At 40.4% G+C, this 22151-nt stretch overlaps 1 protein-coding gene across 2 annotated transcripts in view; it reads left to right on the top strand.

Annotated features, from left to right (window-relative positions):
- The window catches only part of ABCD3 (ATP binding cassette subfamily D member 3), a 31304-nt gene extending 15047 nt beyond the window's left edge, over positions 1 to 16257 (top strand). For both annotated transcript variants that reach the window (XM_061379153.1, XM_061379154.1), the window contains exons 4-23: positions 1510 to 1598; positions 2359 to 2428; positions 3226 to 3323; positions 3982 to 4105; positions 5077 to 5133; positions 6309 to 6451; positions 6794 to 6863; positions 7301 to 7370; positions 7496 to 7593; positions 7672 to 7763; positions 8246 to 8334; positions 8421 to 8493; positions 9407 to 9470; positions 9891 to 9968; positions 10063 to 10128; positions 10215 to 10304; positions 10521 to 10640; positions 11045 to 11149; positions 12479 to 12535; positions 13192 to 16257. In XM_061379153.1, coding sequence (XP_061235137.1) covers positions 1510 to 1598; positions 2359 to 2428; positions 3226 to 3323; positions 3982 to 4105; positions 5077 to 5133; positions 6309 to 6451; positions 6794 to 6863; positions 7301 to 7370; positions 7496 to 7593; positions 7672 to 7763; positions 8246 to 8334; positions 8421 to 8493; positions 9407 to 9470; positions 9891 to 9968; positions 10063 to 10128; positions 10215 to 10304; positions 10521 to 10640; positions 11045 to 11149; positions 12479 to 12535; positions 13192 to 13269 — 1731 coding nt within the window. In that variant the 3' untranslated portion in view covers positions 13270 to 16257. The remainder of the gene's footprint in view (positions 1 to 1509; positions 1599 to 2358; positions 2429 to 3225; positions 3324 to 3981; positions 4106 to 5076; positions 5134 to 6308; positions 6452 to 6793; positions 6864 to 7300; positions 7371 to 7495; positions 7594 to 7671; positions 7764 to 8245; positions 8335 to 8420; positions 8494 to 9406; positions 9471 to 9890; positions 9969 to 10062; positions 10129 to 10214; positions 10305 to 10520; positions 10641 to 11044; positions 11150 to 12478; positions 12536 to 13191) is intronic.
- Positions 16258 to 22151: the final 5894 nt, after the last annotated feature.

A 22151-nucleotide genomic window follows, 5' to 3' on the forward strand; every position in this document is an offset into this window, starting at 1 on the left:
ATTACTTGAATAAGACTAAATGATACTAAATGTTTTACAGTAGCAACTTATTAATATAAAAATCTATAGTTCAGTTGTTAGATCAGTACAAATTTGCATTCTGTTTTCCATTACAAGATAAGCCATTTACAGTGAGCTAGTAACTGCTGTCTGCGTATCTTTTAAAAGGGCATTGGAGCTTTGCTTGGTTCCATGCAAGGCAGTACACTTCTGTGTGCACATGTTTCCTATCTTTAAATAGCATGCTGTTGATCCAGATTTTGGCTTTTTTAACTTGTATCTAGGCCAGCCCTTATTGGAAAGCGACTTTGTCCAAAAATCTTTCAACATCATTTCAGGAAAGCTATGCAAACTAAATTTTAGCAAGGTAAAATAACTTGCTTTGGCATCTTCCCCATGCTTTCTAGAATGCCTTTTTCAAAGGAGTATTAGTTGAGCTCAGAACCTAAATGATGAATTGCAATATATTAGAACTTCAATGTACATCAGGCACAAAGCAGTGAATTCCAGTGTACACAATGTATAGCAAGCATGGCAGCTGGCTAGCCTGGATGAAAAGGGATCTTTGACAGCCTGTTTGCAAACAGGAAGTATGCATAAGGTAGAAGCATGGATGGCAATGTTCTCTAATTCTTCTGAGAGTGCTGACAGAGCTGGCCTCAACCAGGATCAAAAGGTCATGGCCTTCAGAAGAGGTTATTGATAATCCCCCCATAAAACAAACATCACTTCCATCTTTGAAAACAAACATACTGGAAGCTGCAGGCTGGTCAGCCTCGAAGTGTGCTTGGTCATGCTGTGATCAAATCCTCTTGGAAGCTAACTCTGGCCACATGAAGGACAAAAAGGTGATTGTGAACAGCCAGCCTGGATTTATGGATCATGCCTTACTAACCTGATTGCCTTCAGTGATGAGATGACTGGCCATGCTCATAAGGTTAGAACAGAGAATGTTGAATGCTTTGATTTTTGATTTCAGCAAGGCTTTGAGACTAAGGGTTTCACCTACTGCCCTGATAGCCAAACCAAATTGTCTAGATGAGCGGAGAATGAGGTGGATGGAAAACTGGTTGGACTGTGGACTTCAAGGTTTTTCATCAGTGGTACAACGTCTGAGTGATAACTGGTTACTAGTGGCCCTGTTTGAGTGGGGAGTTGAAGTAGGGTGACCTTCAGGGGTCCCTTGCAACCTGTGCTTATGGCAGAAAGGTGTCTCAGAATAGCAATAACTTCTTTGTCCCTGCAGTACTTATAGGATGTGTCCAATGTGTGCATCAACCAAATACAGCTTTTTAAAAGACAAACCTTCTCCATAAAAATGTAACCAGTATTTTATCAAATATATTGTACAGTATATAGTAATGTGTTTCCTGCAAAGTTAGCAAATACTACATTAGTTGGAAGCAGCAAGGTAATACTTTTCTGCTAGATATGGTTAGACCACTTAATAGGAAAAAGTGGTGAATATTATCCCTTATTTAAGTGTTACACTTCTGTTTTTTGTACTAGACAGGTTATTTGCTGCTTATTGCTGTGATGCTGGTAGTCCGCACCTATTGTGATATTTGGATGATTCAAAATGGAACAGTCATTGAAAGGTATCTAGAAACTTGTTTTTCTTTTTTTTTTTTTTTTTAAGAAATACATTTAGTCACCTGTTTTTCTGCTGTTGGATAAAATTTTACTATTAGTTTTAACCAAAATTTTCTTATTAAATGATTTTCAGTTCTTTTGGTCACATTTTGTACATTTAAGACTAAATCGTTATCTGAACAGCCAAGAAGGCACTTTAGGATAGTGGCACAGTAGTTCTATGTCATAGACTCAGACACCTTGCTTGGATATTAGGACTGTTACTTCTTCCTACTGAGCTGCTTGCTCTTTAGATTGATAAACACAATGTTTTCAGTCTTTCTGTTTTAGAAAGTATTTTCTAGACTTCTGATTTTCTAGACTTCTGATTGAAGCAAGTCAGAATCTGTCTTGAAATGTGAATTCAAAATGTTACTCTATTTCAGGAAAAGTTTTCAGTGCTGTGTGGAATTGAAGGACTGCTTTGTTTCTCTGATAAGAATCCATGAAAGCAAAGAAGGAAAGGAACTGGTATTCTATGCCCATGAATTTCCAAGCCTTTAATGCAGGCGGTTACTGCGGGATTAGAAGATAGTTGCTTAGTCTGTCACTTCCCATGTGCAGAAGTCTGTCGTATTTAATCCTACAGCTGTGATACTACAGATTTCCACAGTGATTTTTGTTTTCTCTGTGTGGTCCACTGAGAATTTATCCACTTAAGACATACTATAATTTATACTTTCTTGTTTCTCCTGTGACTAACTCTTAGCTGATGGTTGTTTTCAGTGCTATCATTGGGCGCAGCAGAAAAGATTTCAAGAAATACTTGTTCAACTTCATCGCTGCAATGCCTGCTGTAAGTGCTTTTCTTGTGCCAGCCTTTAAGCAGAACGTATTTTAAATGCAAATTCAGAATTTGAGGATAAGCTTTCAAATAAGTAGTCTAATACCCATACAAATTAGCTATTTTATGTGCAGGTCTGTATTTAAATTTTTGGTGTCAGTGGGGGGACTTCATCAGCATGTTTCCTTATTGGTTGCAGCTATTTTTCTGACAGATATATTTAGGGTTTTATGATATTTTTGTTGATAGTAACTTTTATAGCTTAACATGCCACCTGCAGGCCTGCATAATGTCTTATGGCTTAGATGATGTTTCAGCATTGTAGGTTTGAGATTATTTTGACACCACTGAAGATGAAGTTTTCTTTCTAGTCCTTATTTTTTAGATTTCTTACAGCTTTTTCCAAGGTTTGTTATGTTTTTCCCTCTCCCTTTAATTTCTTTTCAGCTTGTCAACATCTCTGACCTGCAGCAGATGTACTTGTTACTACCTAATAGATATTGTACCTCCTTTACAATAGATTTAGAAGCAGATTGATAAATGTAAAGTAGTAGTTGTCAAATGGTGGCTCTTTTCTAGAACATATCAGAAGAGCTCAAGATATACTTTAGTTTTCAGTAATGTAGACTGGAACCTAATCAGAGGTCCTGCACATGCCACATGGTTGGTCTTCAGTGTGTTAATAGTATTACTGACTTCAAGGGGAATATTCAGCTGTTCTAAAGTGTTTGCACTATTTATACTGCAAACTGGTCTAAGTATATTAAATGTTGTTAGGTAAATACTGAAATGCTGTCTCTTATTTTTAGATCTCTTTAGTGAATAGCTTCCTGAAGTATGGTCTGAATGAATTGAAACTTTGCTTCCGAGTAAGACTTACCAGATACCTCTATGAGGAATATCTTAAGTAAGTAACACCTTGTTAATGTCTAAAGGTTTTAAGAACTAAATTGATTAACATTAAACCAGGTTATTTTAAGTACATAGTAAGAAGGTAACAAGATGTTTTATAGGGCAGGTATACTGTTTAGAAAAGGGTTTTGGTTGCAATTACCTTGCAGTTAAGGATGAGTGACTTATCCAGGTTGTAGATGGCACAGATAGAAAGATAGCAAAGTTGTCTCAACTTGGGGGAGTGGTGGGTGGTGAAATCCTGCTGCTTCCACTAGTGGATCAGCTTCCAAAGTACTTAAGTTGCTTTCATACAGTGGTAATAATCCTGCAGATTAACTTGGATGCATGAAACTGAGTGGCTGCTTATATCCTTCTGCACTGAATTTTGGTTGTTGGGTGTGCGATGCAGAGTTTGTGAGAGTTTTGTAGCTGTAAGTGCAGCAGCAGTGCATAGAGCAGCCTGAGCTTCAACTAAGATGTTTTCGGAGCCTAAGCAGTTCTACAGGATTTAGTATGGGTCTGGTCAGGCAGAAACACAATTTATGTTGACTCCATGCAGCCATTTAACATTTGCACTACTTTCTGTCTTGGTTGTTTGAAGCAGGGGGTTCCAATTATTTCAGATCCCAAGAAATGGTTTTTATTTTTTTTTCTGCCTTGTTTTATGTCAGATCTTATACGTACTACAAAATGGGAAATCTGGACAACAGAATAGCTAATCCAGATCAGCTCCTTACACAGGATGTGGAAAAGTTCTGTAACAGTGTAGTGGACCTGTATTCAAACCTGAGCAAGGTAAGTTTATCCAGATAGAACTTTGAGGGATAGCTGTGGATGTTTAGGATGTGATGTCAGAGCTCAAAACAATTATTTGCTTTGGTATGTGTATTTCTTGGAGTATGGTGCTAAAAACCCTGTTCATGATATTATATCATTTCACAGTGTGGTTTCCATGACCTCTGTTAAAGAACAGCTGTGGGTTTTTTCCAATTTGTATTAAATTTCCTTTTAAAGAACTTGGCACATTGTTTTGCAGTTGAACAATGATGAGTACCCTTTCTCAGCTAGTTAGGCTTCAGAAAAAAAAATCAGTGGCTATCTTTTAGTTATATAAGAATATTCTTTTGGATAGGGAGGTGTCGTTGAATAAACTTTTCACTCTGTAGTGTAAATTTTAGGGGTTTTAGGTAGTGAAGTAGGATACTCTTAACATTTTTAAACTAGGTTTGGGTTGGGTTTTTTTGATGCTGTTTTGTTCATTCAAGCCGAAGTATAAAACAAAATACAAGTCAATGCATTCAGAAATTCTGCATGCAAAACCTGTAGTTCAGCTGCTCTAGCTTTGAGAGGGAGTGTATGGAATAGGATGCTTGCAAATTGGAAAGTTGCTTGTATTAGGTACATAGGCAACTATATGACATTATCCTTCTGCTCAGTATTCCTCAGTTATTTCAGTTAAGTACCATAGGGTCTAGTCCAACTTTACTTCATGAGCAGTGTTATTACAGACCTCAAATAGTGAAGTACTCTTGTGTACTTTATCTGAAGATACAATGAATTTATTTTCAATTCTTGAGTGAATGTTTTCAGGAGCATGTCATGGGGCTAGGATTCTTTTTGTTTTAATAGATTTAGTTTGTATAAGTTAAACATTATTGTGCTTTTAATGTAGAGCTATAACTGTTACTGGGGTGGTTGGTGGTTTCTGGGCTAGTTTTGTTTATGTTGGTGTTCTAATGCCTTTTCTCCTCTGCTTCTCTTTATAGCCTTTCTTGGATATAGTTTTGTATATCTTCAAGCTAACAAGTGCAATAGGAGCTCAGGTAAATTGAGTGGGTTTTTTAGCATTATAAGAAAATGTTCTTTTCTTTAGTTATAGCCCTTGTACCTGTTGAGCCTTAGGAAAAATCTACATTAACATTGTAGGTTCAGCCGTAATTTGAAGGGTTATACTGAAACTATGCTTTCACACTTCATGTTTTATATGCTTTAGTACTCTCTTATCTTGAGGCAAGCAAAATAAAAACAGCATGCAGGAATTCCACCAACAGTTTGAAGAAACAAGAAAAGTCTTTATTTTCTTCTGGCAGTTACTTGGGAATCGTATTTAGTAGGGTACCCTTCTGGCTGCTGTATCTTGCATGGCTTCCATTTAATGGACAAAATAAGTTTTCTGTTTCATTGCAGCCTCTATAAAGGAGTCGTTCCTTGCATTCATATGTATGACCATTATATTTCCTCCACCATAAACTGAATAATTTCATAAATCTTCATCTTAATAAAACAATGCAGTATCAGAAATGTTCAGGGTTTGACAAGAATTGTTTCTGGGACACAAGATTTTGTTGGAACAGACTGCAGTGTAAAGCTTAGCTGAATCTAGGTAGTTCGTGTAGTCTCTTAGCATTGCTCACTGAAGTATTTAGTTATTACAGACAGTTTATGCCGAATTCAGTTTGTGCCTTTGGTTTTATACTGTGCCATACTTCAATAGTATTTAAGCATGCTGTTTGAGAGCCCTGGTCTATTGAATCTTAGGATGCAGAAGAATAAGAGTTCCCCACAAGGACTGCTTGAGAGAAGAGAGTGTGTTGGGAGACGTATGGATCAAAGAAGAAAATGGAATTGAAATATTGACTGCTACGACAATGTAGCAAATACAGAGAAAATGAAGTAGGTAGAAATGAAGGAGAGGAAATGAGAAAGGACAAGGAAATTCATAGTGAAATAAGCTAGGACAATAGGACACACAGGTGGCATAGAACTTGAGTAGAAGGCTGGGATGGGAAGGGCATCTAGGGACAGAGAATTGGTAAAATTATTAAATATTATCCACAACATGAAAGGAACATGGTGGGAATTTCAAGGGTAACTGAAGTGGTAACATAGACACGAAGGTGAGAATCCAGGGATTCATGCTTTCTGAGCATTTTGTGTTAGATGTTACGATTTGAGATCATCTAGATGGTAAGCTTTTCTTCTGGTTTGATGTTCACAGGGTCCAGCTAGCATGATGGCTTACTTGATTATTTCGGGGTTCTTCCTTACCCGGTTAAGACGACCGATTGGCAAGATGACTGTTATAGAGCAGAAATATGAAGGGGAGTACAGATACGTCAACTCGCGGCTTATTACAAACAGGTATAGATTTACTTGGGTGGCACAATAAAAGTGACAAAGTAATGCTGTGGTATGCATGGAGAAGCTGTATGTTAACATGTTTTTGGAAATTCTAATGCTATCGGTTCAGAGCAAAGTGCATCTTTTATGAGGATTATTTTTAACTAACTTATATGTGCATTATATTCCTGATTCAAACGACAAACTGTAGCTGGAGTATAAAAAGCTTATATTCTACTGTTGTGAAAATGTACAGACTCCTTATTTTCTAAAGTGACTGAAACAAGAGATATGTTCCTGTGTTTTATGGCTGACTTCTTCAAAGACAGATGTTAAAAAGTTGTTTTTCTTTTTTTCTTTTAGTGAAGAAATTGCTTTTTATAATGGAAACTTGAGAGAAAAACAGACTATTCACAAAACCTTCCGTAAACTGGTAAAACCTCTTTTAAAACATTTTAAGCAAAACTTCAATTAATTTTATGATGGTGATCCTTGACATATTTTAGTATAAATTGAATTCTAGTGGCTTGATGCTTATGCTGCTACAGTCATTAGATTTAAAAATGAGTAGGCTGTAAGCAGAAGCCAGGTTTCTGATAAAATGATCTTTCTCTTGCCACTTACCTCCTTTTTACCCTTTTCACTACAAAAACTATTCTTTCGCTGCTCAATTTCAAGTGTAGGTTGTGTTGGAGAGCAGGTCTTTGCAAGCAGAGACACTTGTACAGTGCTTGTCATTGTTCTAGGTGTGTTGAGGTATCTGTGACTTAGGGAAAAATAATTGTTGGGAATCAAATGTCTGTAAAATAATAAAAGTTAATAAAAACTGTACTGATCTAACTTGACCTTGTTTCTTCTGTAACTTACCAGGTGGAACACTTGCATAATTTCATCCTGTTCAGGTTCTCAATGGGTTTCATTGATACCATCATTGCCAAATGTAAGTGTTTATCCAGTGCTAATGGATTGCTATAAATAACAAAGTGTTCAAATTTTAAAATGAGAAATCTTTTTCTCTTATTGCATTAATTAATGTGTAGCTTAATATTTACTCTTAAACTTCAGACCTTGCCACTGTGGTTGGTTACCTGGTTGTTAGTCGCCCGTTTCTGAACCTGGCTGATCCTCGTCACCAGAACAGTACTCATGCAGAACTTTTGGAGGTAAGTACAGCAGAATTAAAACCATTTCCTGAATCTAAATTCTGTTAGTCTACATAAAGAAACGTTCTTCTACTTTAGGATTACTACCAAAGTGGACGAATGTTACTGAGAATGTCTCAAGCCTTGGGCAGAATAGTCCTAGCAGGCCGTGAAATGACAAGATTGGCTGGGTAAGCTTCATACATAGTTGTGTCAAGTCTTCTTTCTAAAAGTTATGTTGTTGCTGGTTTTCTTCTCATTTCAAGAAACTGACTTAGAATTAAAATGGTTTTGTGTGATTTGTTCACTGCAGCACCCTAGAAATCTAGGGGTTAAAAATATTTGATGCTGAAAACAAATCTGAAGGTGTGATAATTATGTCCACTAGTAATTTCGTATCTGAACAGTAGCAGCATACATTTGAATGTTTAATTGAAACAACATCTGAGAAGAAAAGTTACCAAATACTTGCCTATTACAGAAAAAGGTTCTTGAAAGTATTGTGAATATTGGACAACCTCAGTGCAACTCGAATGTTAAAGTTCTGTTTCTGTGCTGGGTTGAATAACTTTGTCAGTTTGATAGTTGTACTCATTAGAGTTACTGTTGATTTCTGAAACTTCTAAAGATTAATTACGGTTAATTTTATGGGTTTTCTGTGGTTTGTTTTTAGTTTCACAGCTCGAATTACAGAATTAATGCAGGTTCTGAAGGACTTAAATGGTGGCAAATATCAGCGTACCATGGTAGCACAGGAAAAAGGTAGATATGACATAATCCCGTAGTGTTCCGGTGTCTAACATCTCTCCGTAGTGTTCCGGTGTCTAACACTTTCTTCTTACTTTAAGATACAGATAAAAAGCCAGCTTTGCCTTTGATACCTGGATCTGGAGAAATTATCAACACCGATAACCTTATCAAGTATGTTTACAAAGTTTGCACAACTTCAGTATTTTTAACTTAGCCTGGAAAGACATAAGTCATTCCCTCTGCTTCTGTTAACGGAGTTTTTAATACACATTATTACAATAATAGCACAGCTCCAGTTGTGCTATAGTTGTTTACATATAATTCTGCCTCACTCCCTGTCAGCATTTCTGTTGTGTAAATCAGTCCTTGTCCTCCCACCTTAGCAGAAGACATGCTGTCTGGGCATAGCCTATGTACTAATATTTCCAGCTGTCCTTTGGAATATGACTTCCCAGACCTTTTTGTTGACACGTTATCAAACTTCTTCTTAGAAAAAAGTTGGTTACGGATTTTATTCCATGATATAAATTAGCAGTAAAATGCAGGGGCAAGTCAGTTTGTATATCTGCATGCTTGGACCCTTCACTGATGTACTCAAGTAGCAATCAGTTCCTCAGTTTTTTGCAGTTTGAGGGTCACAGTATTGACATAATAATACTACCTGAAGACATGGAGTAAAGCCAGGTAATAGATGAAATAGCCTCAATCTGGACAATGTGGTGGAGTGGAGGGGAGTGAGAGGAGAAAGGAGATGGTAGAGTTACTTTTATTATTTTATTGAGGGGGAAAAAGAAGCAAACAAAAACAAGGGGGGGGGAGAGCAGAGAATCATTCATTGTGTATCCTGGAACTAATGGACTAAACTTCCACTACCAGGTTTAAAATGAAGAGCGTCTTTAAATGTAGGTTTTTATCCACAAGGTGTTTTGGAGACCAAAGACTTTGAAGGATTCAGAAAGCAAATATGTGAAGACAAAAAAACTACCAACAAACTATAGATAGTTGTTAAACACTAAGGTACCACTTGTGGTTCAAGAACTTCCTTAGCTGTTAATCGCCTTTTATTTTAAACGTTGCAACACAGGTTTGATCATGTTCCGTTGGTGACACCTAATGGAGATGTTTTGATTCAAGACCTTAACTTTGAGGTAAGTTTCTTAATATCATAGAAAATGATATTCATCTGAAGTTTTAAAGGGGAGATGATAATTTCAGAGGTAATCTGATTTATAAATACATGTATAATCAAAGCTAGAGAGGTGCTTATATGGTATGCTTAAATGGGAACAAAAGTAATCCTCATTTTAGTTCCAAATGAGAAAATAAAAAGGCAATGAGCTATTTGCCCAGAAGTGTTTTCATTGTTACAAGTATGTTTTTCCCAGCTGCAGTTGGTGCTAGACCAGTTGTAAAAGACAAAAACTACATGATTACTGGAAATCAGTCCTTGTAGTGTCAGAAGGCACTATGCACAAGCCTACAAGAATACAAGCTCGTCTTAGTGTTTGCAAAAGGTTTTACCAGTACTTCATCACTACACTTCTAATGTGTTGGCTTTGCATTTTTAGGTTCGATCTGGTGCAAATGTGTTGATTTGTGGACCAAATGGATGTGGGAAGAGCTCACTGTTCCGTGTTCTTGGTGAGGTAAGGGAACTTGTGAAAATGAACAGCAGAGACTCTAAAGCACTGTTGTAATTGGACTTTTTTCAGTCAAGTTTAAACCTTTTTCTTGTTGCAGTTGTGGCCTTTGTTTGGTGGGCGTTTAACAAAGCCTGTAAGAGGAAAGTTGTTCTATGTTCCCCAGGTGAGGCAAAGCATTTAGTTTTTCTTCCTACTTTGGCTATGCTTAGAAATATTTGACCTACATTTTTGTTTCTATCTGTATCTCAGAGACCATATATGACTCTTGGAACACTCAGAGATCAAGTTATATATCCAGATACTTTAGAAGATCAGAGAAAGAAAGGTATTTCTGACCAGGTAATAATAATTCCTTCATTATCCCTTTCTCTTGCTTAAGATGTGTAATGTTTCAGATTTAAAAATACTGAAACTGCTGTTAAACCCACTGCATTTTGTTTAATGTTTATCAGGGTTGATAGTACACCGGTGTAATAGTATAACCCTTTATAACCTTCTTCAGTCATTTCTTTAAGTTCACTTAAGCTCTATTTGTGATTTCTGTTTCATTAAAAGGTGCTGAAGGAGTATTTGGATAATGTCCAGCTGGGTCACATCTTGGAACGTGAAGGAGGCTGGGATATTGTTCAGGATTGGATGGATGTACTCAGCGGGGGAGAGAAGCAGAGGATGGCAGTATGTGTCTATGATTCTGTGTCTCAAAAGTGTAAATACTTAACAAATACAGGACCTGGTCAAAACTGTAACCTAAATTGTAAGCAATTCCTGTTTAACTAAATATTACTATTTTCCTTAAAAGGAATCCTCAAAATACGAAATACCTGCATACTGGGGGGGGGGGGGGGGGGAGAAACCAAGCTAAAATAGTGTTGTTTATATATAAAAAAATTAGTAGGAAATATTGACCTTTTATCACCCATTACACTTTGATTATATAAACAGATGTTCACCAGTGGGTGCCAACCTAAAGGAAATTCCCTTGCCACAGTAAATTTTTGGACACTAAGTCGTAGTTTCACTTGTAACACTGCCTTGGTTGTAGTGCTATATCCACAGTAACCTTTTGGTTTGCATTGCAGATGGCAAGGTTATTCTATCATAAGCCCCAGTTTGCAATTCTGGATGAATGCACCAGTGCTGTTAGTGTTGATGTAGAAGGCTACATTTACAGCCACTGCCGGAAGGTAAGCTCTTTGTTGCTAGAATTCTATCTCTGCGTGTTAAAAGGAAACCTAAAATGCTAAAAGGCACCCAGAAGTTTAGAAGGGCATGCAAGGACCCTTTATGCACACTAGAATTCAGTAATTGTTTTCTAGCCTTAGGATAATTTAGAGGTACATGTGGCCTCTGTATATCAGAGAACTCTTACTAACTGCTAAGTAACCTTACTACTCCAGATAAACTCTTAAAATGTCAAGTGAAGGTCAAATAATCTAAGGTTTTATACTCTTTTGTTGTTCAAGAGCCCTCTGTTGGCCAGGACATCAAAATGAGGGGGTGGAAATTAGCATTTCCATCTGTTTTGAGATATGAAAAGCCAAGCACTCTAGGAAAACATGATATTGAATCTATTTTTTTTTCTTTCTTTCTTTCTTTCTCAAACTCACCATTTCAGATTCTTTGTAGTACAATGTGAAATATTAATAGAATTCAATTTCACCCCCTCAGCCTAGGAAATAATGGACTTGAAATAACATTAACTGTTCAGCAGCAATATTCACAGAATGGTAATGGAGCAAACCTGTGCTTCCACTGAAATATGTGCTTGAAACTTGAAGTGGGAACTTAAGGAGCCTTCTGTGGTAGTAAATTCGCACTGGTGAGGACTCTGCAGAAGAATGGATACCATTTCTTAATTTACCACATTAATACCAATACCCTGACAACTTTCTATGTCTGTTTTGTATATACTTGTTATTCTGTTAATTTGAATGTTCATTTGTGGCTTACAGTTCCTGTTGTCAAGTGGCTAGTACATGTTCCTGGAAATAGAATTCCCAGTTAAGCTGTCCTTGCAGTAAAAAAAAAAAGCTACCCTGCTTTACCATCAGAGCCATTTTGGCTTTTAATTGGTACTGCTGTTAGGGATGCATAATCAGATGAGTTGCAAGGAAACTAAGGAAGATTGTTCACCTTTAAGATGTTACTTTAGAATGTATTAATAGCTTTTGTGGTTTGGGGTGTTTTTGCTGTTAAAGCGCACTTCTTTTAATCACCAGGTTTGTTGGTTTACCCACCTCCTACCTTGCCTCCTTTGCCCAGTGTATGTTTTGCCAAATGATTAGGAGCAAAAGAACGGTGAAATCAATTAAAAAAGAGAAATCCCTCCTGCTTTTCAATTTATTTATTCAACTGCAAAATTGTATACGAAGACTGGATATGTATACTGTTAATAATAGGGTCTGGAAGTTTGTGTTTATGAATGTAAGCTCTTCAGCTGATGCTGACAAATAACCAACACCTAACCCATGACACAAATTAACTGCTTTATTGTGTGTATTTTCTTCATGTAGGTTGGCATCACTCTCTTCACTGTCTCCCACAGAAAGTCACTCTGGAAACATCATGATGTATGTAGCCTTTTTTTTTACTAAGCATATCTGTGGGTTGTAGGGGTTTTGTTGTTTGACTTTCAAGGTGTTCTCCTTTTAGGTCCTTAGAGATGATGATCTGTTGTTTCAAAAATGTTTTGGTTTCTTAATCCAGTGGCTTATTGAAATACTCTTATGCTTCTAGTTATGAAAACTAACCCAAAGTCCTTAAATGCCTCAAAACTATGGAAGGCTCATTAGGTACTTAAGTCTTAGTCTCAAAAAACCCTTCAACCAGAATCCAGTAAACAGCATGAAGTTTTGCTTTCAAGATGCTTAATATATCTATGCTGAAAAGTTAATCTGTATGACTGTAATACCATGTAATACTTCCTCCAAACTGAGTTTTTACTATTGCTATTACTTTTTATGCAGAGAGACTGTATGTGTGTGTGGAAAATACTGAATTAATACACAGGGATGAATGTGTAGCTTAAATATATCATCACAAAGCCCAAGACAGCAGTGTTAAGTCTATCTGTGACCATTAGCAGACTGATGGGTGATACTAAGGGAGAAAACAACAGAGTTCAGCTTCTTTCCAGAGGCAGTTGAATTTAATGAAATGTGAGGAGGGAGAAGCTAAAGATGTGGTAATTTTCAAGTGATTGTTAACATATGCTTTTCTATTTCAGTTTTACTTGCATATGGATGGCAGAGGAAACTACGAGTTCAAGAAAATAACTGAAGACACTGTTGAATTTGGATCTTAAAGTCATGAACTGAGCTGCTACAGAGACTGATTACAGGAAGTGTGTAGTGTGGCAGACATTGTACAATACAGCTACTCAGCTTGTTTTCTAAACAAATTAACTAGGGTAACCCAAAACAAGCTGTTAAGCATTTACTATTATGTAGGATATTGCTAATTGTGTATATGTTGGTTTAATTATTGATATGTACTAAGAATGTCCTTATTCTTGTGGTTTAAAAACCTGCCTAAATTAAATTGGGCTTAAATCAGTGTAACCTGATTCATCCTGGGATGCAAACCATTTGAAATCAACTGATTTGACTTTTGTAGACCTTCTTTCCCTTGAGTGAAAAACCCTGTTAAAATTAGGGTTGCTACCTCTCCTGTTCCTGCAAAGCAGTCTTGCATTTTTGCTCTGTTCTATGCACATTTCTGAGTTATCTCACACAGTGCAGGACATTCTCCCATCTTCAGATCTGTGCCCAGTTAAATGAAAGAGCCTTTTCCTTGACCAAGCCTTATGATGTAGCCAATATGCCCTTGCTGATAAAGGATGGACTGAACCTAAAAGACAAAACTAATTCCTTCTGGTAAAAAACTTGTTCTTTGCTGAGTTTTGAATTCTCTTTAACATCTCCTTGTCCATGCAGTTCTCTCTGCTGCTCAGCAATCCCATTCTCAATTTAGCAAGAGCTTCATCCATCTCCCACCCCAGCAGCCCTTTCTGTGTCAGGGAAATACTTTGGTAATGAAGAGTTGAGAGGAGGTTGAGAGACAAAAGAAATAACCAGGGGGGAAAAAGAAAGAGAAGTCATGTATCTTGTATCAATCTCATGCATATTTTCAGCTCAGAAGAAATGAATGGCTCCACAAGTAGAAACAGAGAAGAGAATGTGGGTCCAGTCACTCTTCTCTTGAAATCAGAAAGGGACTCCAGAATGTTAATCTGTGAAATAGCAGACTCTTGTCTGTCCTTTGTTTGTTCAGTTCTGTAATACAGCAGTTGCTTTTTCCAAATTCCTATTTCCCTCTTAAAAAAAATGAGATCTCATCATGGGTTTAGCTGCCTTTCAGATCTGAGTTTGAAACTAAGTGATAATGGCACTGGTTTGGTCTTGTAGGCTGTAAAGCCTACAATGATGCTTTCATCCTTCATCTTTATCCTCTTACTTGTCATGAGGTTTCTTGATTTCTGACACAAATGGTTCACCAGTGATTCTCCCTGTTAAGGATCTCTAGTTCCTGCTGGTTTTCTTGTTCCAGCTGCCAAATCCCCTTGCAGAAACCCAACTCTTTAAATAGTTTACTGCAACTGTTCTCTCTGTACAAATTATTTTGTAGTTGCCATGTGACTTTGACAAACATAAATGCAGCAGGGTCATTTTTTTTTGTGTGTGTGATCAGGGAAGAGGAAGGTGTAACTCAAACTGAATCACTCATTAGGCTTTAAAGCACAAATTACCAATACCTGTTGTACAGTGAAGGTCTAGTCGTTTTTTAGTGTTCCATGTAAGATACAATGTAGGAATGCACTACATGAAGGCATGCATAAAATACACAATAAATCTGTTCTCTGTGCATCTTTTATCAAGGGTTTAGATTAAAAACAAACCCAGTTTTTTATAGAATGGGTATGTATTTGGATGCACTTCTGTCTGTTAATTTTTACCAGGTTTGATCAGTCATCATCTTTCATGTTGAAATCACTACCTGTTAATACTTTTTCTTTTATCCTAGTCCTTGCCCATTCTTGTTACTGCTATTATTCTTTCATAGTACTCAAATGCAAACAGCTACACTGGTATAAGAATCTAGTGACCGCATTAGATTCATAGTGTAATGCATCAACGAAAATCAAAAAAGCCTTTCTGAGGTGTAATGTATTAAGAGAGTAAGGTACCTGAGTAAATTTTCATGCTTGATCCACAAGAAGGCAAATAGATATCTCATTTTACTAATTTTCTTTCTATTCCTTCAGATTCTCGCATCAGCCATAACGTAGCAGGTAGCAGGATGCTGTAGTCTTACGGTAACGGTAACCATGACGGTAGGGATGCCGGACAGTTTGTTGTGTGGGGTTTTGGGGGCTTGGTTTTGTTCTTTTTTGTGAAAGTTCTCAGCACAAATGCAACTTCTCTTGGAAGGGATCTTTTAGTAACCTTTTTAGAGATACAAGTTAAAAATCTCTGAAGTGAGAAAGCTGCTGTTATCTTTGTGACTAGGGCAGGCTTTGCAATGGAGTAGTGAACTTGGGATAATTTAATGTATTTTAAGACTGGCAAGCAGACCCCCGCACAGCACACTTCCATAGCACCCCAGCAGCCAATCCCAAGGTACTTTACATTTCAATTGGTTAATAACAGAATTGTGTGTGATCTCGGATTAATTTCGAATACTAAAAGCAACTTAAAAATCTAGCTCCATAAGCAAGGAGGAATAGGTTTACCTTTAGATGCCATGAAGTTCACTGGAACTGAGGATGCCAATATCTCCATAGGGCCAGGACTAAGTGTTTCTGAAAATACTGGAAGGAAAGAAAAACATTCTTCTGTGCTTGATTGTAAGAGAGGCTTATAATGAAAGTATAAACAAGAATGATGTTTTAGAATGATATTCTTAAAAGGCCTTAAATTAAAGTGTTTTGAGATAGACTTGAACTAATGGAAGATTGTAACGAATCTAATGACAATGCTCCAAGTCTCAGTTCTGTTGCAGAATTGCACTGTGATACTGTATTTTAGCTGTTATGTCTTTTTAATAGCACAAGATGGAAGTTTGTACATGGGAATTGTGAACTAGTGAGACAAAGTATTGATGAGGATTTCCAGTCTGAAATGGTTGGTGTTTTGAAGATGGTACTGGTAACAGTCAGATGGCTGCATTTCAACAGTGGTGGGAAACATTCCTGTATGTATATACTGTAAAGTGTTTTGGAGGGGGAAACGGCGCTATATAAATGTAAGACATTAAGTGCCTCAAAAAATAATAAATCTAAAGATAAACTATATCTAGGCTTTTTATGTTTCTTGATGATGACATGGACAGTGGGATTGAGTGCGCCCTCAGCAAGTTTGCCGATGACACCAAGCTGTGTGGTTCGGTTGATACGCTGGAGGGAAGGAATGCCATCCAGAGGGACCTTGACACGTTTGTGAGGTGGGCTGATGCCAACCTCATGAAGTTTAACCATGCCAAGTGCAAGGTCCTACACCTGGGTCAGAGCAATCCCAGGCACAGCTACAGGCTGGGCAGAGAAGAGATTCAGAGCAGCCCTGCGGAGAAGGACTTGGGGGTGCTGGTCGATGAGAAAATGAACATGAGCCGGCTTCAGTGTGCGCTTGCAGCCCAGAAAGCCAATCGTATCCTGGGCTGCATCAAAAGGAGTGTGACCAGCAGGTCGAAGGTGGTGATCCTGCCCTTTATTCTGCTCTCGTGAGACCTCACTTGGAGTATTGTGTGCAGTGCTGGTGTCTTCAACATAAAAAGGACATGGAACTGTTGGAACAAGTCCAGAGGAGGCCATGAGGATGATCAGGGGACTGGAGCACCTCCCATATGAAGACAGGCTGAGAAAGTTGGGGCTGTTCAGCCTGGAGAAGAGAAGGCTGCGTGGAGACCTCATAGCAGCCTTCCAGTATCTGAAGGGGGCCTATAGGGATGCTGGGGATGGACTCATTAGGGACTGTAGTGATAGGACAAGGGGTAATGGGTTAAAACTTAAACAGGGGAAGTTTAGATTGGATATAAGGAGGAAATTCTTTCCTGTTAGGGTGGTGAGGCACTGGAATAGGTTGTCCAGGGAGGTTGTGGATGCTCCATCCCTGGCAGTGTTCAAGGCCAGGTTGGACGAGGCCTTGGGTGATACGGTTTAGAGCAAGGTGTCCCTGCCCATGGCAGGGGGGTTGGAACTTGATGATCTTAAGGTCCTTTCCAACCCTAACTATTCTATGATTCTATGTGATGATGAATTTTGTAGCAATACAGCGAATGCATGCTCAGCAAACCTCAGGTTATTTGATGAATGGATCATAAATGCATTAATCTGCTCTAACTCTGCACTGATTCTGACCTCTCTCACTGGCTCACTGGCCACTTCCTTTCCCTTCAGGTTCATTGTTTTTTAGAAGACCATAGGCCTAAATAAGGTTAAAATATACCAGAATGTGGTGATTCTTTTGAGTGTTCTTTAATCTTACTAACTCGAGGAAAATAGGATAATCACTCTTCACCTTTATTGTATATGTGATTTTTAATGGTTTTCCTCTGTTGTGGTAGACATACAAACTGTCAGGATTCTTGAAACTTGGTAGTGTAAGAGTGAAACCAAGATATGCCTGAATGCACCGATCGATTGTTAAATCTGGGCTCTCTGCTACGCAGGTCATTCCAAATGCTCAGTTTGTGTGCCTCAGCACTTTAATTCTTCCTTATGTAGAGTGAAAACATCAGTTCCTGGAACAGTAGAACTGAAGCCACAGAGCAACAAATTCCAGCTTTTTCTCAAGGATCAATTCACAATCTTTTGAGGATGTTGAGGGGCCTTGGTGCAGCATTTGAATTCTTCTGGGAAGAGCTGGCATCCTAGCCAGTCTGCATTGCTGCAGGGAAGTTTCTTGCCCAAATATGGCACCAGTAGTGGAGTAGATGCACGTGGCTGGACATCCCAAATACAAAATTACTTTAGCGCTCTTTCAAAGTGATTTGTACTGTAAGAAAATTCTGGATATACTGCTGCTTCATTAGCTCTGTACTGTGTACTAGAGAAGATGAGGAGAACGACTAGGGAAGAGAAACAGTGCAGCATGGAGTGCTACTGTGATACTTACATGACAGGCTTTTTCATTCAATCCTATCTAGTGTTGACAAATGACTTATGTTTCTGAAGAACAGAAAATTCAATCTTTATGTTTCTTAAATGTAGAAAGAAGAAATACCCTGTGGATTAGGAGTGGAGAGAAGGAATTAATTTAGTGACTCTTCCATTGGATGCAGCTTTCAACACACTCGACAGATACCACACCTAATCCTTGGTGTTCTGAAGTGGTCTAGAAATGTGAAAAGCCCAGTGAGATTGGCCTCTTATCAAGGTAGGAGTTAAAAATTCATTATTAAATTGTATATATAGTTGTCATAGATACTGTGACATGTCCATAGAAAAAGCCATACTAATGAGCACCTGAAGTCCAACTGTGAGAAACAGTAGGGGGAAAAGTTACCTTTCTTTTATAGAAAAAGTAAAGGGCAACTTTTATCTGCCAAGAAGAAAATAATGTGGAAGCTCAGATTTCTGCTTATGAAACTGCTGCTCAGAACACGTATGTCAATGTATAATGTATTTGCTGCCCTATTAGGTGTAGATAGCCGGTGGTTTATGCCACTCCTTTTCATGAGCATGGAAAAAGGTTTCTTAGTTTCATGAATCAGTGATAGGCAGCTCTTCTGGGAGGAGGTTGGTTGGTTTTCCCTTCCCATCTTGGGGTTCCAGGCTTTTGCTCGTGCTCTGGATACAGACAGACCTGTATTAATGATGCCATAAACTTCACTTGGAAGATCAGGATGGCTGTGCATGTTGCAGGTTCCTAGAATCTGTTTGTCCAACCCATCCTGTCACGTGTGTTCAAGAATCAAATGAAAGTGGTTTCATCTTGAAACAAAATACAAAAAGAAAGGGAAAAGAAATTGCTTTTCCTGGCAGAAGGAGCTCTGGTACTGTAGTGCCCAGGCCCATTTCCCACTCCGCTTGTCCACAAACCAGCATCCTTCTTACCCACCATCTTTCTTCCCTCATTCTGGGAAACAAATGGCATCCACACATGGTGCTGCACCAAAATAGAACAGAACTGGAAAAACCAGGTCTGTGCTGTCCAGACAAAACTCAGACTGCTGAGACTGGTTTACGTGGGTAGAAATAGGGAACTCCTCCATGACTGAGCCAGTTTTCTGCTTTAAAATAGCTTTAGAGTTTGGCACAAATCAAAGCTGGTTTTTTTTTAAGCTTGATAATAGAAAGTTTGGGGAATGCTGCTCTGGAAAAGGACACTCCACAGAGGCAACTGAAGAGATGTATGTAACCAAATACACCATTTCCTTAGACTGAGATGTTGAGGGCAAGCAGGTGCTAAACCCCATTTGACTAATTTTAATTGGGGTGACTCATGACAAGGTGAGTTCTGTGAATAAGCCTTTATTTAGTTACTTCATTGTGGTGGTGTGTTGCAGGAATGTATTGGCATAAAAGCAACAGCTCTGAAACCTGCTGTGCCAGACAGAAGTTGCCTGTGGGACAGACTCAGCAGAACGCTGACAGATAATGAAGCATCTCCAGAGGAGGTGATGAGCAGATGGATTTGGGAAGGCAGTGGTTAAAAAGAAAGGCATGTGTGTGAGAGGCTTCTTGAAACTCAGCTGCAATCTCACATATTGCAACAGGAGTTCTGGAAAGCCAGGAGCTGCTAGCACATTGTTTTGGAGCTTAGAAGGGAATTAAAGGCCAAGGTCAAATCTGCACATGGACATTCTTTCCTTGTTTTGACCCACAAATGCCAACCAGGTCATTAAAACATTTAAAGTAGGTGTTTGTTTTATTGGAAATGTTGTATTTATAACAGTCATGAGCAGGGAACGTGGAAAGGCTGCTTGAGGTCACTGCTTCAGTGTTAACAGAAATCTCCTTGTGCTCAGGGTGTCACCTCTGAAGCACTGGGGTGCATCCTGCCGGTGGGACCGAAGGTGGGTCTGAGGGGCAGTAGTAATCCCTGTGTACACCGTGTGTATTACTGTCCCTGAGGCTGTTACACAGCGTAGTGACCCACCTGAGACCCTCAGTACAGAGGAGCAGCCCCTCTGCTGGGACCTGTTCCGACTCTTGTGCCCATCACTGTTCCTGAGTGCAGGGCCACACTCTCAAAAGAACTCAGAGCACGTGAAGCCCAGAACAGCCCCAGGTTACAAACACGGCTGCGTTCCAGCTATTGCCACCCGTGCCTTTCTTTTCCTTGCTGCTGGACTGATAACAGGTTATCACAGCTCCAAACATAGCTTGTACTTCAGCATGACTTGGAGGACTTTTACAGCTCAACTGGACATGTGCAGTGGTAACCCATTTCCAGTGCTCCTAGAAAACTTCAGTCGCTTCCCTGAGGTGCTCAGTCCATTCCTCTATGAGTTAACAGCAGCAAGAGGAATCTGTTTTCTGTTTGAACCGGAGCAAGTGAAAAGCTCTGGTAAGACGCTTAATGTTCAGTGTGAAAGTCTCCCAATTCTCAGCTGCTCCTCAGTGTTCCGAGACTGAAGGAGAACTTTGTCAGGAGAAGGGAGAATGCTTTTCTGCAGGCTTTAACCCCACGGTGCAAACGGTGGGTACAAGAAGCACTTGCTGCTGCCTGTTGGATTGGCAGCTGGGGCCTTGTTTCCAGCAGTGCTTGAGAAGTGGACAGGGAGAACCTGGCACAGGGAAGCACCGGCTGAATAGAAGATGGGAGTGTTCAGGGGGAGAACTGCTTCTGCCCCTCCTGGCAGGCCCCCTGTGCTTCTCAAACTGGTGCTTTTCATGGTTAGCAAAGAGAAGATTTAGCAAATGCCGTGTGCCTTTTTCCTTCAAATTTGGGTGAAACCTGGGTTCAAACAGGGTGGAGGTGAACGAGACATTGAGGAAAACCTGGATTGGGACCTGCCGGTTATGCCCTTTTTGGCCACTTGGGGCGGAAGAGGCAGCGCGAGGCGAGGGCGGGGACTCTGCGCGGGCGGGGCCGAAGAGGTTTGAGCCGCGGCGGCCGCCGTCGTTGCGCTCGCTCTGGCTGCATTCGGTTGGTACCGCCGAGGCCGCTCACAGCCTCCCCTGGCTGGGCCCAGGTGAGGCGCGGGGGGGACCAGGCCCTAGGCCGGCGCTGAGAGCGGAGGCCGGGCGCAGCCGGGGGGCGGGGTCGGGCCCGCGGAGAGCGCTCGGAGCAGCGGCGAGGCTCGGGGCGCCGCGGAATAAAGCCCCAGGGGCCCCCGGACGCGGCCACCGGGTCAGGGCCCGTTCTGCAGGTCCCACACATGGTTCCCAAGCACCCCCCGGGGCTGTCCCACAGCACAGGGGGTGCGGGGTCAGCCGGGGCCGGTCTGGGGGCTTTGGAATGTGTTTGAGTGCACAGGAGGGTGCTCTGGGGGCTCACGAGGGTGCTCGGGACCCGGAGCCGGGTCTCTGCAGCACGGCCCCAGAGGCAATTTCCCGGCCTCAGATGGAGCCCCGGGGCTGGGCCGGAGCCCGAGTCCTGCGGCTTTGGGCCCAGAAACGAGCCCGTCTTGGGGGTTTCTGGGGCCGGGCTCGGGGGCGGGGATGGGGTGAGGCTGTGGAGAGAGGTTTCAGGCTTTGGGCGCGGTTATGGGCTGGGGGGGGGGGAGGTGCTGGTCCATGGGCCCCCTCCGGAGGGGGTTGTCCGTAATGCTGGGACCCTGGCATGCACCAGCCCAAATTGAATGCGTGAGATGGTCTCTGGGGCAAAAGGAGCTTTTCACGGTGTGCTTGGGGCCAACTCTTTGTTTACTCTTTGTTACTCCAGTTCTGACAGCTCCTGTTCATCTGCATCGTGACAGAGATTGGTTTAGGACCTGGCCACAGCAAGCACAAGCTGTAACTGCCTGGGGCTGGAGATGGACACGGGCTGCAGCCACGATGGAACTGGAGCCATCCAGGAGCTGGGCCTGAAAAACAGGAGGGCAGAAACAGACCTGAGGCTGCAATGGGGCCTGAGCCATGAATGAGCTGGAGCTGTGGTAGGGACAGAAACCACTGCCCTGGAGCTGCAAACGAGCTGCAGCCACAACAGCCAGGAGCTGAACCCAGAGCCAGAACCAAACTAGATGTCCAGGAGCTGTGGCTGAACCAACACCAAAACCAACCAAATCCAAACCCCAAAA

The sequence above is a fragment of the Neopsephotus bourkii genome, unplaced genomic scaffold, assembly GCF_033783945.1.
Source record: "Neopsephotus bourkii isolate Nb327-2 ecotype Australia unplaced genomic scaffold, CSIRO-AGI_Nbou_v1 NB_1768, whole genome shotgun sequence".
NCBI classification, from domain to species: Eukaryota; Metazoa; Chordata; class Aves; order Psittaciformes; family Psittacidae; genus Neopsephotus; species Neopsephotus bourkii.